We start from the raw sequence: 21153 nt of genomic DNA, 5'->3' as shown, positions 1-21153 counted from the left end.
TAAGAATACAGGATAACTTCTAGTTGATCAAATTTGAGGGCCTGGTTTAACTGTCTCTGGAACGTGAAACACCATCACCAAATTTCTGTTTTAATGTGTCTATGTTATTTAATTCTTTGAAATTTAAGGTACTTCTTTATTTTAAGTGTAAGTAATGTGTTCTAATTGATATACCTATCCTCTCTCACCGAGATCTACTTTTGGCCAAAAGTGTGCAAAAAAATAGGTCTTCCCCAAGATAACGAAGCTAGTTAATTGCTAACATTGATTAGAATATAGTAGCCTGATCTCTGATTCAGCTACTCTTTCCCCTACAATTTTGCCTCCCTCTCCCAAAAGTTTCTTAGTAGGCTCTCTCTTTTTAATGAATGTAACTCATTTGGTTGTGTCATGATGCAAAGAATAAAAAGTTAGTAGAAAGCAGAGGAGTGAAAGTCCTCGCCATGTCAGCCCAGCTTGAGCTTGCTTTGGTAAATTGTTAGATCATGGGCTCAGCCCATGTGAAGTTTTCCTTTTTTTTGGAGATTCAGCCAGGTTTAGGAACTTGCCCCAAACTAGTTCTCAGGTATTAAGTAAATACCTTTTAATTGCTTCAGTTTTGATTTATATAAACTTAATTCTCTGGCTTTTGTCCACTCAACTGTAGAATGGTATAAATCTGGTGACCTCACACATGAGGTGGTAATCCACCCCATAAAGGGAATATGCCTATTTGGCATATTCCAACCAACATGTACTGCTACCCAAGAGATAACTTTTAAAAACAAACTACTATTTCCTTTTTCTGGCTCTCTTTTATAGGGATTTCTTGGTACTCTGAATTTGGGGTCTTAGATGGTGGGGACATTGGCAAGTGTGAGTGAGATTATTACATGTTTACCAGGCAGACGAAAATATTGATGACCTAAAGATCTTCCTGAATCAGTTCTAAAACCAGGTTAAGTAATCATCACTAATCAAAGGCTGTTCTCTTTTTACCTTCTTAGCTATTAATGGAAAGATTTTTGGGAATCTCCATGGCCTCATCATGAATGAAAATACAATGACAAACTGGTATCTGTTAGGAATAGGAAGTGAAGTCGACATACACACCATTCATTATCATGCTGAGAGCTTTCTTTTCAAGGTAAGTATAAGAAAAGTGTTTTGGGGAAGACTTACTAACAGATTCAATATATTTCCATGGTGAAATGAGAGTTATTTGGCAATAAGGCTTGTGAGGGATGTTAGTGAATATTAGAGAATGGAACAGAAAAATATGACTGTGTCCTTCCACTGGTAGATATGTCTTAATATGTATTTTATTATGCTTGTAATAAAAAAAAAAAACCTCTGAGCTTCAGATGAGTTTTCTCATCAGTTATATGGGGATAATTCTGACCACTCTGGAGTATCGTATATGAAAGTACCCATAGTATTTTGTCCCTTTTCCTCTTTTTTTTTTTTTTTCTCTTTTCTCTTTCCCTTCCCTTTTTCCATTTCTTTTCTATGTGATTAGCCAACAGAATAGTCCTCTCTAGTAAAGGAGATATTTCAAGCTTTGGCTTGGGCCCAAAATTTTACCTTGACTTTTGCCCTAGTGGGCTGGGCTGGACCATGTGTGGCTTTCTGCCTTTTGAGCATCAAGCTGCACCCTATGGATGGTGCTGGCTGTGCCGAACCACCTGGGGAGCCGTTTAAGAAGCAGATTGCCAGGCCTCACCCCAGACCTGATGAATCAGAATCTCAGGGATAAGGTCCAAATAGTCTGCCATCTCAAGAGCTGTGCAGTCTACAAGGAAGTAGAATAGAAAAGAATAATCACATCTAATCTGCAGGGAAAACCTGCACTGCTCCTTTTCCAATTATACAGGAATGAACAGCAACTAATGAAACATCTAATATCCTCTCCCCTCTGTATATTCATTCAACACAGTTTAAGATACCAAGTACTAACCTACAATGATTTTAGTTTCACATATTAAATGGCTATGCTGCTTTTCAGAACTTGGCTTTTTCAATCTGCATTTTAAAAATTATATTAAAAAAAAATAAAATTTAGTAAAACTTATAAAATTATACAATTATTTTACATACATATACAAATTATTTTATATACATACATAAATATTTTAAATTAAGCTATAATTTACACTGAGTAAAATGCACGCTATTTAGTATACAGTTCTGTTGTGATAAACACATACAGTGGTGTAACCAACACTAATCAAAATATGGAACACCTCCATCAACCCCCTAAAATGTCCCCTTTACACCCTCTAGAGTCATCTACTTCCCTATGTTTAACCCCTGGCAACCACTGAACTATTTTTTGTCTCCATAGTTTTGCCTTTTCTGAAATGTCATACAAATGAAATCATACAGTCTGTAGCATTATGAATCTGGCTTGTTTCATTTTGTATCGGCATCTGAATTGCATCCACCTTGCTGTAACGGCAGTTTGTTCCACTCGATCTTTGAGCAATATTCCATTGTATGGATGTATTGCAGTTTGTTTATCCGTTCCCCCACTGAGGGACATTTGGGTTGTTTCTAGTTTGGGGTTATTAAAAATAAAGTCATTATAAACCTTTGTGTACATGCTTTTGTGGGAACATAAGTTTTCATTTTCCTTGAGAAAATATCTAGGGGTTGGATTGCTAGGCGATGTGGTAAGTATATGCTTAACTTTATGAAAACTGCCAAACTGTTTTCCACAGAGGCAGTACATTTTGCACGCCTACCAGAAATATATGAGAGTACCACTTGACCACAACTACATCCACATCAGCACTTGGTATCTTCCATTCTTGCTTTATTTTTTCTTAGCCATCCATTTAAGTATATTCTGGTATCTCGTTTTTTATTTGAATTTTCCTAATGGCTATGATACTGATTATCTTTTCTACCATCTGCCATCTGTAAATCTTTGGTGAGATGTCCACATTTTATGCCCATTTTTAAATTGGATTGTTTGTTTCCTTATTGTTGAATTTGAGGGCTGTATATATTCTGGATACAAATCCTTTCTATCTATATGATCTGTAAATATTTGCTCCAGTCTGTGGCTTATCTTTTCATTCCCTTAACATTATCTATCAAAGAGCAGAAATTCTTAATTTTGATATAGTCCAAATTATCATTTTTTTCTTTCATGGATCATGCTTTTGGTGTCATGTCTAAGAAATCTTTGTTTAACTCCAGGTCACAAAGATTTTCTTCTAGAAGTTTTATGGTTTTAGGTTTTATATTTAGGTCTCTGGTCCATCTTAAATTAATTTTTATATGTGGTTCAAGGTTTATTTTTTGCATAGAGACATCCAAGTTTTCTTTTTTTTCTTTCTTTCTTTCTTTCTTTCTTTTTTTTTTTTTTTCTGCACAATGGCATGTGGGATCTTAGTTCCCCAAGCAGGGATCAAACCCATGCCCCCTGCATTGGAAGCATGGAGTCTTAACCACTGGACCACCAGGGAAGTCCCTAGACGTCCAATTCTTCCATCACCTTTCAGCAAAAAGACTATCCTTTCTCCCTCTGTGTCAAAATCATATTGATCATATACATGTGGGTTATTTCTGGGCTCTCTGTTCTATTACATTGATTTATATGCCTGTCCTTTCTTAAATGCCACACTGTCTTGATTGCTTTAGTGTAATAAAAAGTCTTGAAATCAGATGGTGATTGTTTGAGCTATTCTAGATCTTTGCCATATAAATTTTAGAATCAGCTTTTAAAATTGTGCTGGGATTTTGATTGAGATTGCATTGAATCTGTACACTGATTTGGGGAGAATTGATATCTTAACAATATTGAGACTTCCAATCCACAAACATGGCATATCTCTATTTATTTAGAACTTCTTTGATTTTTTTCATTTTGTAGTTGTCATCACACAGATCTTGTATATATTTTGTTAGTTTATTACCAATATCATGGGTTTTGGTGATAGTGTAAATAGTATTCTTTATATTTCAATTTCTAATTGTCATGCCAGTATATAGAAATATAACTGATTTTTGTATAATTGACCTTGTATCCTGCAACTTTGCTGAACAAATTCTAGTAGCTTTTGTAGATTTTCTTTTTGTAGACAGTTTTTTTTGGGGGGGGGGGCGGGGGTTCCTACATGGCAAATCATGTTGTCTGTGAATAGAGATGGTTTTATTTCTTTATTTTCAATCTGTATGCACCACCACCCCTCCTTTTTGGTGTTATTGCACTAGTCAGGATCTCCAGTAAAATGTTGAATATTAGTGGCAAAAGTAAAGATCCCTGCCTTATTCTTAATCTTAGGGGGAAAGCATTCAGTCACTCACCATTGCATATAAAGTGAGCTGTAGGTTTTTGTAGACCCCATTACCAGGTTGAGGAAGTTTCCTTCTATTCTCGGTTTGCTGAGGGTTTTAATCATGAACAGATGTTAAATCCTATTTCTTCTGCATCTATTGCGATGATCATATTTTTCTTTCTTTAGTCTATTGGTGAATTACATTGACTGATTTTCAAATGTTGAACCAGCTTTTCATTCCCCGGTAAACCTTACTTTGTCATGATGCACTATCCTTTTTTATATATTGCTGGATTTAGTTTGCTAGTGTTTTGTTAAGGATTTTTGCATATACGTTCATAAAGAATATCGGTTGTGGCTTTCTTCTCTTGTAAATTATTTGTGTGGTTTTAGAATTGGGCTAATGCTGGCCTCATAAAATGAGTTGGGAGTGTTCTGTCCTCTTCTGTTTTCTGGAAGAGTTCGTTTAGAAATGGTATTATTTTTTTCTCTAAATGTTTGGTAGAATTTGCCAATGAAGCAATCTGGACCTGGAGTTTAATCTGTTGGAAGGTCTTAATACAATTTCAGTTTCTTTAATAGATATAATTTCAGTTTCTTTAACAGATAACCTGAATAGATCTAACCTGAATAGATAATCTATTCAGGTCATCCATTCCTTCTTGAGTGAACTTTGGTAGTTTTCATCTTAAGCAACTTGTCCATACCATCTAAGCTGTAGAATTCATGGACAAAACAGTTGTTCATAACATTCCTTTATTATCCTTTTTAATGTTTATAAAGTCTTAATGATATCTCCTCTTTCATCTCTGATATTTGTAATTTGTGTTTTTTTAATTTTTTCTTGGTCAGTTTGTCTAGAGGTTTGTATTAGTTATCTACTGCTGCATAACACATCACCCCAAAACATAGTGGCCTAAAACAACTCACTCTTATTATCTCACAATTTCTCTGGGTTAGGCTGGAAATAGTTTAGTTAGTTGGTTCTGAATCAGCATCTCTCATCAGGCTACAGTCAAGATGTCAGCTGAAACTACAGTCATCAGGTTTGACTGAGGCTGGATGATCCACTTCCAAGCTCACTCATAGGACTGTTGGCCAGAGGCTTCAGTTCCTCACCATGTGGGTATGACATGGGAGCTGGCTTTCCCCAGAGTGAATGATCCAAGGGGAGAGAGTGAGAGAGAGGGTCTAAGACTCTTGGAAGTAGAATGCCATGACTTCTGCCATATGCTACTGCTTTCAAGGACCAACCCTCAGACAATGCAGGCGGGGACTACAAAGGTTATGAGTATCAGGAGGCAGGCATCCTTGGGGGCCATCACAAGCTGGCTTCCACAGGGTTTAACAATTTTATCGATCTGTTCAAAGAACCAGCTTTTGGTTTCTTTGATTTATCTTTATGATGTTCCTATTCTTGATTTTATTGATTTCTGCTCTTATCTTTATTATTCCCTTCTTTCCGCAGATAGATAAATCTTACCGAGAAGATGTATATGACCTCTTTCCCGGGACATTCCAAACCATTGAACTGTTTGCGGATCACCCAGGGACATGGTTATTACATTGTCATGTATCTGACCACATCCATGCTGGCATGGAGACAACCTACACAGTCCTTCGAAACATCGGTACTGTTATCTGTCAGTGATGCTGGCTTAGATAGCACCAGGCTTCCTGTAGACCCTGAAAATAGGAGGCATGAGAGCCCCCAAGGAGCTCAGAGTCAAGTAAGAGAGACAGACATTTAACCATAATAGAATATGACATATGCCAAGATAGAGTACAGAGTACAGGGTTCATTGACAGCAGCAGGAGGCAATGATTAACAGTTTGGAGACATGAGCCAAGGTTCCATAGATGAATCTTAACAGGTGAGCAGAAACTTGCAATGTGGATGGGGTACAAACAGCATGTGTACTGGCATGAAGTAGCACAGAGAGTATCCAACAAAGACTTACAGATACTGATGGGATAAAGTCTTTGTTGGTGAAATGACATAACTCTTGAAACAACTCATGTCATGAAAAGAATCTACTTCTATTGTTTATAAACCATCAAATTGTCTTCTTTGTCCAGACAACGGGATTCCTTACTCCACCAAGCCTCCTTGTGGAGGAGCGTCCCACCCGGCCACAGCGCCCTCTAATGGTATTGATACCCTCCCCCAATCCTGCACGTGAATGGTCAGTATTCACTCCCCAGGGAAAGGCAGAGGCCTGACACCTTACTTTTCTTTTGCACAGAAGAACCTGGCAAGGAGCAGCTCTACTTCTTCGGCAAGAATCTGGGTCCCAGAGGAGCCAAAGCAGCCTTGGTCATCCTTTTCATCATCGGACTCCTCCTTCTGATTGTCACGGTGATTCTCTCCCTCACACTGTACTCTGCAAGGAAGCGGGTGGCATATCAGGAAGTCCAGTCCTGTGCGCTCCCCACGGATGCTCTGTGACCTGCTGGTCTTCCTCAGTAGGGAAAATGGACCAGGGTATCGTTCACCAAGGAAGTCTGACACTGTTTCCTGGATCAGGCTCTGATCCTCTGGAACACATTCAAAGCAATTTGCTTTTATTTATTTATTTTCAAGGGGCTGTGAATAATCCTCAGGATAAAATAGAGAAAAAGAAGAGTGGGCATGACTGAGAAAACTGACCCAGTCTGTTCTCTGAACGAATTCGCTGAAGTGGGAAGACCCTCTGAAAGATATCTTTGTTTTCTGTCTTTCATAATTCTTAGATTAGATAGTGCTTCCTTAACAAACCGTCACATTCTCTAGATGGACAATTTCGGGAAAGAGTTACACTGCCTCAGACATCTAACTGGGATGGCGCTGATTTTTCAACGTTGTTATGTAACATGCTTCCCTTAGTGGTTCCAGGAAAAATAACTTTCTAAGGAGTTCATGAAAATGTCTAAATCAGTATCTGCTGATAGAATTTGACCAAATGAAATTTTTGGAGGCTTTAGCGAGCTCCCCTGGCCTTTTCCTCTTTCATATAAATAGCTTGTGCACTGTTTGCTACAAAAGGCAGAGTTATATGCATTTTTTAAAATTCTGCCATTTTTATGCAAACCTGTAGAGATACTTAAATGTTTACGACTCACTTCATGTTACACATTTTTACAAGATGTTTCTGTGGCAATGTTTGTATTTTCAAAAATCAACTAGAGAATTTGTATTTGTATTTCAGAATGTGGAGGGCTGGAATCTGAAATAGCAGGCTAGTTCTCCCACTGTGAGTCAAGACACTCCCTGAGAGTTTAGTGGGAGCTTCTAAGGGGAGGGGGGGGACTTTGCAGGAGGCAAGTCTGACCTTGAATCTTGAGTCTGATTTTTCATTCAGTTAGGAGGATCTTTCCCAGTCTCCATCTTTTATGAAATAAAGACAATCTCATCGTGTGAAAAAACAGCAGGAAGAATTAGTCGATGCAGCTGACTGGCTGGGAGGAGAAGGGATCTCACAAAATCCTCGAGTCCATGCCTCTTAAAAACATAACCTCTGATGGGAAGAGGAGAGAAAAAAAAAGGCAAAATTGTCCCGGTGGCAATTTTTTAAACCAACAAATCAGCTCTGAGATATGTATTACAGTTTTCAAGTCTCAAATACAAAATAAAATATTGAACAACTAAACTCAACCCATTACGAGGCAATCCATGCTCTCTATATGCATGCCTAAGCTTTAGGTGTAAGATTGATAAAGGCAACATTTATTACTAGACTGAGAAATTGCCCTTAGCGCATGCTGCTGCCAGATGAGTGATACTAGTACACCTGCCTTAGCAGTGGATCATTTGGCTGTCCAGGTGAATAAGTAGGACCTAAAAAATACTCTGGTGGAGGGACCTTTCATATTTTCTCATCTTCATCTTGGTGAGAGGAAACGGGTATTTTGATAGAGGCTATAGTCTTACATAAAACAGGATGCGAATGCTAATAGTTCTGTTCATAAATTGCTTGAATGTCATATCAAACATGGTACCCAAGGATTTTGAATTCCAGCCTGCTAACCACTGATAATGTGATTTTGTAGTACGTGCTCTACAGTTTTCAGACATGTGTAGGCTGTATATTTTCATAATAATAATCATGATAAATGACTTACTTATAACTCACCTAGACAACAAATTATTTAGTTATAAGTTTTTTCCTTCTCTCTTAGTTTATTTTTCTAATGAAAATGAAACCACAAAGTAGTTTGATTATACCGTTTCTCTTTTTAATAAAGTTTCACATATTATAAAGATGGCTATTTGCATGTTTTTTTTTCAACCCCCTACCCCAGGTACAGTGATTGATAGGTAATTTATTTTACCGGGAGCAGGTGTCTAGTTACAGGAGAATTATCTTTTAGATATTTAGCAACTATCCTAGTTATACTTGTTAGAAGAAATGAAACAAAGTCACAATATATCTCTACAGATAACACACTCTCCCCAAACATTGTTTCCTAAAATGTACCACATTTCTTCATTCTAATCAACCACATTTACACACATCTTTTCCTCCTGTTACAATAGAAGAAGTGTCCCTGCTCCTAGCAGGGCCAATCTCTCCCTTAACTCTGGGCCTCATCTCTTCTTGCTTTCCCAAGAACTCCATTCCCTCACTTATCAGTTTTCCCTCCTGCATGAAGTCATCAACAATACGCTCCATTAAAAATAGAAAACAAACAAAGAGCCACTGTCTTTAACTCCATAATCTCCTCCAACCCAGTTTCTCTGGGCCCTTGATAGCAGAACTGAAAGTACTGTCCACACACTGTCTATATCACCTCACCCTATGCATACCTCCACCCATTCCAATGGCTTCCCATCCAGAGGGCCCTGCCCCACCCCGACTTTGCATCCCAATCTGCTGTTATCAAAACCATAAGAACCATAATAATCATAATGGAAATGATTCCATTTCCTGTGGCTTCCTCCCCATCTTTATTTTACTTAACATCTCAGTAACCATTGGCAGCTCCTTCCTTTTAGGTACCCTCTCGTTCCTTGGCTCTACAACATGACCTGCCAGGCTTCCTTCTTCCTCAGTGGCTATTCCCTCTCAGTCTCTTGCTAGTTCCTTCTTCTCCCTCTGACTTAAATGTTAGCATGACCCAGGGCTTGAACCGGGCCCTCTTCTCCCTTTTGCCCTCCGGGGTGGGCTGAATAATATCTCCATAGATGCCATGGCCTAATCCCTGAACCTGTGAATCTTATCTTATATAGCAAAAAGACTTTGTAGCTATGATTAAGTTAAAAATCTTGAGATGGGAAGTTTATACTGGATTACCTAGATTGGCCCTAAATGTAATCACAAGTGTTCTTATGAGAGAGAGACAGAGGGAGATTTGACTACAGAAGGAGGCTGTGTGACAACTGAAGTAAGATGCTGAGCTGCTGGCTTTGGAGATGGAGGAATGCTGCTCTAAAAGCTGGAAAGGCACGGGAATGCATTCCCCCCTAGAGCCTCTGGAGGGAGCTTTGTCCTGCTGGCACCTTGATTTTAGTCCATTGAAACTGATTTCAGACTTCAGGTTTCCAGAACCGTTAGAGGATAAACGTGTGCCACCAAGTTTGTGGTAATTTGTTACACCCTCTCCATAGGTTATTTCACTCATCCTCATGGATCTGAAAACCATCTTTATGCTAATAAATTCAAAACGTGTTCCTCCTTGGGTTGCAGACAACAAATCCTGTTCAAGCAGGTCACGGCAGCAGTCCCCTAACCAGTCTCTCCCTTTGTCACTCCTGTCCCTTCCAGCCACAGTCAACACAGCTGCAGCAGTGTTCTTCCACATCTGATCACATCACTTCCCTGGTGAATCTCCTTTACTGTCTTTCCACTTCACTTTCAATAATATCCAAACTCCTTACCTTCGCCAATAAGACTCAGACCGATTTGGCTGCCCAACCTGTCCTCCTCTCCAACTTTATCTCTGGCTCCTCTCTGCTCCAGCTTTTATCAGCTCCTGTGCCCTGCTAGTTTCTTCTTGCCTCAGAGCCTTTGCACCTACTGCTTTCTGTGCCTGGAATGCTCTTTCTCTCCAGCACCCTCATCCCCTTTCCTGCCTTTCCTACTTCCGATGTGAGCTCCCCAGACTGCCCTTTCTAAAGTGGGCCCCTCCCCCTGTTATTTCCAATTTCCATTATTTTCCTTTGTAGCACATATCACGGGACATATCCATTTTACTCGTTAGTTTGATTTTTGTCTGCTTCTTTGACTGAAATGTAGGCTCCGTGGAAGCAAGGACCCCAGACCTGTTTTGCTCACTGCTGCATCCCCAGCACAGACCATAGTGTAGATACATAATAGTTGCTCAGCAAATATTACTGGAATGAATAAATGAATATATAAACAGAACAGGCAGAACAGGGCTTAACTATCTTGACTTTGACTATTTTGGTCACAAAAGATCTCATATTCAAATGTCAAGTGTCAAGGATACCAAACAGACAAAACAGAGTTCTGGCACCATAGTTGTGAAGCCCACAGCTGCTTCGGCCTTCTAACTATTGACACTGGGATAAGGAGTGGGGGAAGGGAGGATTTGGAGGAGGATGTGTTATTTAATCCCTAAATGCACGTTATAATTATAAAAAGCAATGTCATCAAAAATAAGGAAATCCCAAGAAACTTTCACGGCTAAGGGGAGCTAAGGAGACAAGACAACGAAACATAATATGGTATCCTGTATGGGATCCTAGAACAGAAGAAGGATAGTAGGTAAAAATTAGGGAAATCTGAATAAACTAGACTTTAATTAATATTAATTTATCAATATTGGTTTGCTAATTGTACCAAATGTACCATATAGGGGAAACCGCTACAGGCGTCTTGTACCATCTACTCAATTTTTCTGTAAATCTTAAACTGTCCTAAAAATTAAAGTCTATTTTTAAAAAAAGCAACATTATACACACTCTTATGTGACACCTTAAACTCCTGAGATTGGTAGTGACAGCTATGAAAAGCTAAGTGCCCCGGGGAGGAGGAAGGGTAAGCTGGGATGAAGTGAGAGAGTGGCATGGACATATATACACCACCAAATGTAAAATAGATAGCTAGTGGGAAGCAGCTGCATAGCACAGGGAGATCAGCTCCGTGCTTTGTGACCACCTAGAGGGGTGGGATAGGGAGGGTGGGAGGGGCATGCAAGAGGGAGGGCATATGGGGATATATGTATACGTATAGCTGATTCACTTTGTTATACAGCAGAAACTAACACAACGATGTAAAGCAATTATACTCCAATAAAGATGTTAAAAAATAAAAAATCTAAGTGCCCATGATGTGGCAGGCACTTGTTACATATATGATCACATGTAATCCTTACAACAACCCAATGAGGTAGGCGGTCTTACCCTTATTTGGCAAATGAGGACATTGAGACTTAGAGATTCTCAGTGATATACCCTTGGTCACATAGCAAGTAAGTGGCCAGTCCAGGAGTTGAACCCAGGCCCTTCTTACTTTCTCATTTCCTGCCAGAGAAACTTGGCACACATTGGATTAGTTGATCTGATTTTTGCAGTAGGAAAAATGGCTCCCTTAACCACCACTCTTTTTTTTTTTTAAATCAGAATAATCTTTATTGATAGGCTCGGTGCTACCTTGTTAATACGGTCACGTTGCCGCCGTGGCTGAGGTAATGGGGACAGCCCCGCCCAGCGCCGGCCGGGGCCCTGGGGGCGGGGGGCGGGGTTGGCCTGGAGGAGACGTGGTTATTGCGTTGGATTCCTGCCCTCGCTGGCACGCTGGCGCCCACGCCCAGCCTCACCCCGTGCCCACTCACGCACACACTCGCACGTTTACCCGCTCACGCACAGACCCACGGGCACGCTGGCGCCCTCGCTTTCCTGCCCGCACGCTCCCTCACTCCCACACACAACATCCTTTGTTTCAAATGAGCCCGAGGGCTCCTGATAATATACTCGCTAGTTACCGTAATCATAGTAAAATACAGATTTGTCGGGATACAGGAGAAAGTGCATGTTGACCTTTGACTGGAGGGTGGACCCCGGCCCCTCCCATCGCGGGCTCCCGGTCCCTGCAGGGGGCAGCCCTGACATGCCACTGAGACCGACCAGGGTTCTTGGCCTTCCCCAATCAATAGAAATTGACTAGAGGCCAGACAAGAAATTCAGGAAGGCTTTATCGGGGCCCCTGCTGTAGCAGGGGGAAGTGAGCACAAACCAGTTTCCCTTGCTTGCTTGCTCGTTACATGGGGTGAGGGTAGGGGTGTGTCCAGGGGTCAGGCCAGAGGGGTGGCTTGGGTGTCTTGCCCACCCCTTAGGTGGTGCTGTGTGTAGGAGGCATGCGCAGTACCCTGCTTTTGCTCCCAACACCCTGTTTTTGCTCCCCGTTCTTCAGAAGTGGCAGTTGTTTTTGTTTTTCTCTTTTGTAGCTTTTGGTCCAGAATTTGCCTCAACTGTGCCTGCACACAGTTATTTTTAGTCCCATAGAGTTTCTTTGTATTTTGTAGCTTGAGGAGAGGTGTGTCCACGTGCAAGCTTTGCAGCACTGCAGCAAAGGGTCCCAGGTCCCAGGGCTATCTCACCACCACCCCCAGCTCCCTCCTGAGTTGTCCTGCCACCCCCCAGGCCCCTCACAGGCCAGCATCCCAGGCCCAAGACAAAATCAACTAAAAAAATAAATTCTTCATCTCGCAGCTGAGCACCTGATGTAGGGGAGAGGGGCGGCTCCGGGCCTTTCTGGCCAGGGGCTCCACTAGGGTCATGGTCAGCCCCTGCCCAGCCAGTGCCCTGACGATGCCATCTGGGGCACCGGGTGGGAGAGGTGCTGAGCCCCACAGCACGTGGACAGGAGGCTGGGGGAGTACCACCACTCTTTTCTGTGCCATTTGTGACTGTTCTCAAAGACAAGGTGCCAGTTTGGGCTCTGATTACTTCTCATGTGCAAAATCTCAGCAGCCTCTTACCTGGCCTCTCCACCTCCACTCTGCATTTCAATCCACTCTACATGTGGCTGGAAGACTAATCTTTTTAAAGCGCAGCTCTCTGTATATTACTCCCGTCCAAAACCTCCCTAATGCCTACTGAAAAAAAAAAAAAAAAGATTCCAGACTACCTTCTCTGGCCCCAACCCCTTCACTTTTATCTCCCTCACCTTCCTCTTCCCTATACCAGTGTCAGAGGTCTCCACTTCCCATTTCCTGACAAGTTCTCTTTCTTGCCTCTGTTGTAAATTCAACACAGGTGGATTGACTTCCTGCTAAATTTGAACAACTCTGCCAGGGCTGAGGGTAACTGACAAAACTGTTGGGATTCCATCCAGCTCCTCAGAGGAACGTGATATCTAATGAGAAAGCAGACATGCAATCAACCATCACGCAAGGCAAAATGAGCTAAATGCTAGAATAGAAGAAAGGGATAAGGGAGAGAATGATTCATCACAACTGGGGGATCCTGGAAGGCATCCGGAAGAAGGGACATGGGAGCCTGTTGGATACGTAGATTCTGACAAGGAGAGAAGGGGCAAGGTATCCATGCTTTCGCTCCCTCCTAGAAAGTTCCTGTGCCAGCTCTGCCTGCCACAAACGGACGCATCCCACCAGGCCCCATCTTTTTATGCACACCCCTTGGCATACCCCACATTTCTCAATATTACTTACACTTTCTAACATGTATCATAGTTAATTGTGTACATTGCCTTATTTCTCTTACTAAGCCATGAGATCTTTAAGGAAATGGAATGTGTCACTTCATCTTTGCTTCCCCATCCATCGAGCCCAGACCTGGCCCATCACTACCCTCTAATACATGCCTTGAATGTATGGCAAAATGAGTGTAAGTTGGGCCACCTGTTTTTAAACAATTTTCAAAGTGAAAGATTTTCAGATTCCTTCATTTAATAAACCTTTATTAAAATACCTACTATGTGTCAGGCATTTGTGCTAAGTGCTGGAGATGAGAGTGCTTGGTATACACGGGTGTGGAACTGCCCTCATGAAGCTTACCATATAAAGGGGGAGACAAACGTTAAATAAATGGACAAACACATACTTGTTGAATCATAATTGTGATTTTCATTAAGAAGGAAAACTAGAGGGCAACAGTAATGGATAACATTTACATAGCACTCATCAATTGCCGGGCAATGTCCTAGGCGCTTTACATATATTAACTTTTGATCTTTATCTCAATCCTAAGCAGTATAAACACTTTACAGATGAAAAAACTGAGGTACAGGAGGGGCAAGTAACTTTCCCAAGGCCCACAGCTAGTATTACAAGAATACTTAACAAAGGGACCTAATCTAGTTTAGTATTATCAGGGAAGACTCTCCTGGGAAGTGGCACCCAGTAGAGATCAGGAGGCTGAATCTGAGTTGGCCAGGCAAAGAGGCTACCATGGAAGTGTTTTGGGCATACGGGTGGATGGTGGTGCATTGAGCAAGATGGGGAAGACTGGAGTTCAGGTTGAGATGAAGATAAGGATTGCTGTCCTGGCCATTGTGTGGTCCTGGTCCTGTGAGTCATCTAAGTGGAGAGTCGTGTAGGCCATTGAACGAGGGCTCAGAGGGCAGAGCAGGGTGGAGATGTACATATGGCAGTTGAGGGCACAAAGAAGAGGCTTGCGTGCACGGACCTGCCCATGTACAAAGAGCAGAAAAGGCAGCCCAGCCCCAAGAAGCCCTCACGTTCAAAGGTCCTATCTGCCCCCAAATGTTGATGATTAGAGCGTCTCTTGACTATTTCTCAGCATCCACTACCTGAAAGTGGTCCAGAAGTAGCTCTCCCCCAACACCCGCTTCCCGCAGACACCCACTGCTGGCTCCCAGACCGAGGCTCCCATGGAGCCTAGGTCTCTAGGACACCTGAGACCTAGTCAGACGCAGGGCTCACCACCACTGACCCCGCACTTCCCTGTCGCGCAGTGCTTCTGGAAGACTCCAGAGTTCCCTCTTCCGCACCGGCTTGGTCTAACCCGCTCGATAGCCTTTTAGGGCCCCGTTGCTCTTTGAAGCGTTCGCACCTCCTTTTAACCTGATTCCGCCACGTAGAAATGTTGGGGGTGAGGCGTAAAAGGGGGCCATCCTGTCCACAGGGTAACAGGTCGCTTTCAGAAATGATTTCAAAAATCCCGGGTGCCAGGAAGTGGAGAGAATGAGGTTGGGGAGAGGCGCGAGCATTTGACGAGGTACCGCTCGCCGGGAAGCTCCCTTTGCTGGGGGTGGATCCCAGGGTCGCTGGATGCTGCTCGCGCGCACCCGCCCCGCGTCGCCTCAGCTTCCGGAAACTCCAAGCCTCTCATTACTCCGGCTCCTCCGAGGTTCCGGAAGAGCGCAGCGGAGCTGGCCGAGAGCGCACGGGCTGGTCGCCAGGGCGCAGCGGCGGAGCCGCGGCGAGGCTAGCGCTTTGTTCCGCGGTTGGGTCTCGCGCCCTCGGGCGCGCGCATCCCGGGGACCTGCGGGTGCGGCTCTGCCCCAGGCCCGCGGCGGAGGAGCAGGCGCGATCCCGTGCGCCCGGAGCAGTCCCGGGAGCCGCCAGGCCAGGCGCCCAGAGAAGACAGCTGCGGCGCTTCGAGACACAAAGACCAGTGGGATGTGGAAGCAACTGGGGAGCCGGCAAAGGGAAACCGAAAGCCGCGGGCCCGATCAGTGACCGGGTGAAGGCGCCGCGCCGCCCTCCCGACGCCGGGGGTACCCGGGCCTGCCCTTGTGAGCCTTCCTGGCCCAGCCCGGTGCGCCGCAGCCATGGCCATTGCTCACCTGGCCACCGAGTACGTCTTCTCAGACTTCTTGCTGAAGGAGCCCTCGGAGCCCAAGTTCAAGGGGCTGCGGCTGGAGCTGGCCGTGGACAAGATGGTCACGTGCATCGCCGTGGGGTTGCCGCTGCTGCTCATCTCGCTGGCCTTCGCACAGGAAATCTCGATTGGTAAGGCCCGGGGACAGCGGCACCGGGGCGGGCTGGGCCGGCGTTATCAGAGGTGCCCGGGTCTCTGGCGAGAAGTGATTTTACCGCGCGTCCCTGGCGGTGCCCGCCGTTGTCATGGGCGTGAACGCTGGGAAGGAAGGTAGCCCGAGTTGATGGGCCGCAGCATTCTTTGTTCGCGTGCTCCCTTTTGCCCCCCTGCTGTGGACCCTTCTCGCATCCCTGCTACCCGTTTCTGTTCCCTGCTGCCCACTGATCCCGACTCTGGCTTAGTGTTCAAGTCCCACTCTCAAGACCGGCGCCGTTGTCACCAGATTTGCCTCTCTTTTCCCTCCCACACATTTCTGCAGTCACCCAAAATTTGTGTCAGAGAAGCTCCCGAGTGGCTAAACGGAGGACGTGAAGAAAAGTAGCCCATGAAAAGTGCTTTCTCTCTTATCTTACATTTAGTTGATGTGTACTGAGACTTTACCTCTGCAGGGTTGTGAATAATGGGAAATAACTGCTCTTGGCCAGTATTAGAAGGGATACCCAAATCCTCTACGTGGATGGCCTTATTTTGAATGTGAGATGAACGAGTCCCCTTCATGTAAACTCTCCTTTATCCTAATAACAGTTCTGTGAGATTCTGAGACTCTGGTGGTTTGGTCAAGATCACGTGGCTAATAAGCAGCTGGTCTTCCTCATCATCTCTTCTGACTTTGAGCGCAGGAGAGAGTGTTTACGAGTCAAGAGGAAGGCAGTGTATGAGGCTAGACACAGCTCTGTGGGGAAGGAGGCCGGTGGGGCTGGACAATGGGGAAAGCTTATGTGAGAGATTGGGCTGGCCCTGAGCCCCTGCCCGTGGGTGGGATTTGGATAAGCAGAGGTGAGACCTTTGCCAAGATTTTGGGATGTCAGAGAATGGTATGTGTTCCTGGAAGGAGAGAAACAGCGAGGAGTGTCCTAACTGAGACAGGAGGATTAGTCAGGGTTCCTGGAATATGAGAGTGAATATGGGCCTGGGTTAGTGAGAACAGAGGAGTACAGACTTGATGGTTTAAAAAGTGCAAAGTTATTATTTGAGCAGAGGCTGGACTGGTGGAAAACAGCCCTTAATAAGTAATAGCCTGAGGGTACATGTAGGGTCTGTGAAGGAGGGGAGTTGGAGCTAGGGAGGATGCCATAAAGATGAGGCATCAGCTGAGGTCTTGTGCGAAGGTGGGCGCCAAGACTAGAAGGGAAAGGATGGGAAATTTCCAAGATCAAGGAGTAATGATCCACTCTTGGGCCCCTAGCTTTTCATCGGCCTCAAAGGGCCGAGACTGATCAGAGATATCAGAAAGGCTACAGGCCTGGGTGATTGGAGAATGATGTTGATGGAAATGGTGAAGTTGAGGGAAGAGTTGGTTAGGAAAAGGTTACAGTGAGCTTGATTTTGTGATCCACACCACTAAGTTGTTCAACTTGGCAGGAAGTCGCCAAATTCATTTTGGAAGGCAGTCTTCAGTTTTCCTTGTCATTGGGCAGGCATAGATAGTCAAGGCTTTCCCTCCGCCTTCCAGATGGCCGGGAGTTGAGGCTTCCGGTTGGAAGGAAAACCGCCAAGTAGCATGGGTCCTGGAGATAATCTTTCCTTTCAGCAAATGTTTCTTGAGTACCAGCTGTGGGCCGGACCCAGTGCTGGGCGCTGAGGACCCAGGAGTCAGGGAGACATGGACCCTGTCGTGGAGGAGCCATCTGATGCCAGGAGGGAGAAGCTGGTTACCATTCATGATGAACCCCTTTCAGTTGCCCCACTTGACTTGTAAGCATAGGTTGTATTGCAAGTACCTCAAATTTCCTTTTGCAGTAATTTCCTTTCGCAGTATTTTTATGGCAAGGCAGAATCTGTGTTTGAAATGTTGAAAGGCTCAGTGGGAGGTGGATGAGTGTCATTCCATATGGCTCCACAGAACACATGAGTGTCGCCATATGGTAGGTGCAGGAGGTCAGAGTTCTGTGCCACAGAAGGACCTTCATTTCTACCACACCTGTCCCAGATGCCTCTAGAGGTGCAGCCCCTTTCACCTGGAGGTATAGCTATATCTATATTTATATTTCTATCTGTATCTATATCGAGAGAGAGTTAGCGAGTTAGTTTAGGAAATAGCTGAGTGACAACTCTGTGTAGAATTACAAGCATAATTAGGCTACATAGCCTTCAAGCTCTGAAATTCTAGGAATATTTACCTAAATCGTTGAAGAAACTAATTCCCTAAGCATGCTACTTTTCAACAGACCAGACTCTGAATGGGATTCTTGTTCTTGGGGTCTTTTGATGGGTCTGCAGTACCCTCAGCTTAGGGCTACTCAGGACCTGGGACCGAGATGTCCTCCCTCAGGGACTGCTTTGACTCTCTGGTGCCCTAGCCTGGTGTCTTAGGAGACGGTGGGAGAGCAGAGCTCCTATCTCCCACCAGGATGCTTCATGCCCGGCGCCAGGCTGGCTGGACCAGATGAGCAGCAGGGGCAGCAACTGGACCCCTGGGGAAGGGTGCCTGGTCCGCCCAGGGAACCTTCTCTCCCTGCTGCCCTCCCAGCAGGCAGCTGTAGTTCTGGACAGAGGGACTTGGTCCCTTGGGGTTAGCTCTGCTCTGCTGCTGTCATTTACAGGGCAGGCGCTGGGCCAGCCCCAGTGAGCCAGGGGACAGGGAGAGCTGCAGCTGCTTCCAATGCTGTGAGTTCCCAGTTCCTCGTGTTTCCTCCAACTGAGTCAGCAGCCAGGTGGCTTAAGTCATCTGCTCTGTCATGGCTGATTGTAGGCACATCTTTGGGAATGTGTTCAGGCTGCCCTTCAGCATGTACCAGGTGGCAAAGCTGATTCTTCTTTTCAGGGGTGTCTATAAGAATGGGCTGATATTTAGGGTCTCAGGGCAAAGGTCCCAAAACAGCATATCCTCAGCTCACATTTAAAGCCAAAGCACCAAGGGAACCTCCTGGTCCTTTTCCAGAAAGATGCCTGCTATCCAGAGAGGCTACTGATACATACATGTTTTTCTTTGTTAATGTTTTTTTTTTTTTTTGGTATTTTATTGTACAGATAGTACCTAAATACCTTCTCATGGTAAAGGATTCATAAACCTCCTTCACTATGTGTTAGAGGTGACCACGGTAAAACAGCCGTTCTCTGCATTAATATAACGTATACACATTTTTTTTAACCAAACTGAGTCACATTGTAGCGGTTTGCATTTTCCTGCTTAGTATGGAAAGCATACTGTGTGGAAAGGTGTGGAAAGCCTTCTGTGTCAGTACAGAGGCGTCACCTCACTGCTTTTTCATAGACAGGCAGGCACGTCTTCCATAGCGTGGAATGTTCTCATCATAGTTCAACCAGGCACTCCCCTTGTGATGTACGTTTAGGTTCTTCCGAATTTTCCACTATTACACATCAGGCTTGTTGGTACATAAATCTTTGTAACTCTCCCCTCCTCCCAGCATTGAAAGGAAAGGAGAAGAGACCAGTATCGGTTTCCAGAAGGATGAAGTCATTTTCCAGGATAATTTTGCATTCCTGAGTTCTTATTTCAAGTAAGGAGAAGAAAATGCTGCTTTGTATACCCTCCACCTCCAGCTCCCTCTGAATGTGATGCTGTCAGAGGAGTGGAAGAGGGATTTTGATGTGCTCCTGGTTTTAAGAAAGAAATAGCCTCTTTCAAGGGTAAGATTGCAACTTGCCATGGACTTTCTGATGTGTCCTCGTAGCACACTACATTTCCTTCCAAGCACTTATCACAAGTTGCAGTTAGGTAATTATTTGCATGATTATTTGTTGAATACTGTCTCGCCACCAGCCTGTAAGTTCATCAGGGACAGGGACCATCTATCCTCTGTCGGGTTGACTGCTCTGTCCATAGCTTCCACCACAAAACTTGATACATAGTAGGCATTCAATAGCGTGTGTAAATGAATGGAATCATCAAGGATATCAGTAGGATTTTAGCATTTGGGAATCCTGAGTGTTAGTTATTCTGTTGTCTGTAAGATGGGATTTTATGTATCTTGAAAGAGTTCGTCTTAAAAAAAGTACCATCAAAAATATTTGAAAACTCTGTATAATGTCATTGGAGCTGACTAGAATAACAGTAATAGAGCGTAGAATGTGAACTGACAGATGATAAGCAAACATTTAGTAACGATGAGATCGATTTTAAAAATATACTAGAATTTACCCAAATAGCCTTTGTTCTGTTTCAGTGTACACTGTTGCCTGACTTTGAAAGACCCAGTGAATTAGAAGATCTATTTTTAATTATTTACTAATCCCTTTCTCTTCCCCCCACCCCACAGAAAAAAAGAAAAGCAAATGAAGTTGTGGGAAAAACCCTATTATTTCAGAATAGATGAAACTCCCACCCTTGGCAGAAACTGAACATATGTCTTGAAATCTTCGCAGATTCTGGGTTTGGATTAGCAACATCCTTTTTCAAAGCCATGCAAACACCCACCCTTCCTCTGCACATTGCTCCCTTGGATTGCTTTCTTCTCAAACCCCTAACTGAGGCAGTGAGCTTAGTCCAGAGTAGGGGAGGGGAGGCAGTTTGGGAGCATCGTGCCCTGGCTGAGTGAGTTGGACACAGCTGCGTGCTTTGGGGTTACCGAGGGCACCTGGGGCCACTGGTTTCCAGGGGAGAAGGCACCGAGATGAGCCTGGCTTTGTGTGGGGGCGCAAGGTGTATGGCAGCAAAGGGAGATTCTTCTCATTTATTTATTCACCCTCTCTAAAGCTTGCACTCCTTTTTCTCAAAAGCCATTTGTGTATGTGTATATTTATCTGATTAAAAAGATATGGCTGACTGTAGAAAATACGGGAAATGTAGAAGAGAAAAGACCTGTAATTCCACCACCGTTATAACACTGAGATAACCACTGTTAAATCTTGGTGTGTTTTCCCCCAGCCTTAATTATGTATACATAGCTGACAACTTGTATTCTACTTTTTAAAAACCAAACTCCATTTCGGGTCATTTTTGCCTCTTTCTTAAATCTT

General features: G+C 44.0%; 2 protein-coding genes across 3 annotated transcripts in view; both read left to right on the top strand.

Moving 5' to 3' along the window:
* HEPHL1 (hephaestin like 1) overlaps positions 1 to 7287 on the top strand; it is an 88883-nt gene extending 81596 nt beyond the window's left edge. The window contains exons 17-20 of one of the 2 annotated variants that reach the window (XM_036859213.1): positions 987 to 1126; positions 5734 to 5896; positions 6345 to 6416; positions 6515 to 7287. In XM_036859213.1, the coding sequence (XP_036715108.1) occupies positions 987 to 1126; positions 5734 to 5896; positions 6345 to 6416; positions 6515 to 6714 (575 nt within the window). In that variant the 3' untranslated portion in view covers positions 6715 to 7287. Of the gene's footprint in view, positions 1 to 986; positions 1127 to 5733; positions 5897 to 6344; positions 6417 to 6511 lie in introns of both variants that reach the window. The other variant, XM_036859212.1, reaches the window with a different exon arrangement.
* Positions 7288 to 15691: 8404 nt separating this feature from the next.
* Positions 15692 to 21153, top strand: part of PANX1 (pannexin 1) — a 44053-nt gene continuing 38591 nt past the window's right edge. Inside the window, exon 1 of the mRNA XM_036861634.1 lies at positions 15692 to 16145. Coding sequence (XP_036717529.1) covers positions 15965 to 16145 — 181 coding nt within the window. The 5' untranslated portion in view covers positions 15692 to 15964. The remainder of the gene's footprint in view (positions 16146 to 21153) is intronic.

The sequence above is a fragment of the Balaenoptera musculus genome, chromosome 8, assembly GCF_009873245.2.
Source record: "Balaenoptera musculus isolate JJ_BM4_2016_0621 chromosome 8, mBalMus1.pri.v3, whole genome shotgun sequence".
NCBI classification, from domain to species: domain Eukaryota; kingdom Metazoa; phylum Chordata; class Mammalia; order Artiodactyla; family Balaenopteridae; genus Balaenoptera; species Balaenoptera musculus.
The sequence above is the reverse complement of the archived record's forward strand: the minus strand, read 5'-3'. Positions and strand labels throughout refer to the sequence as shown.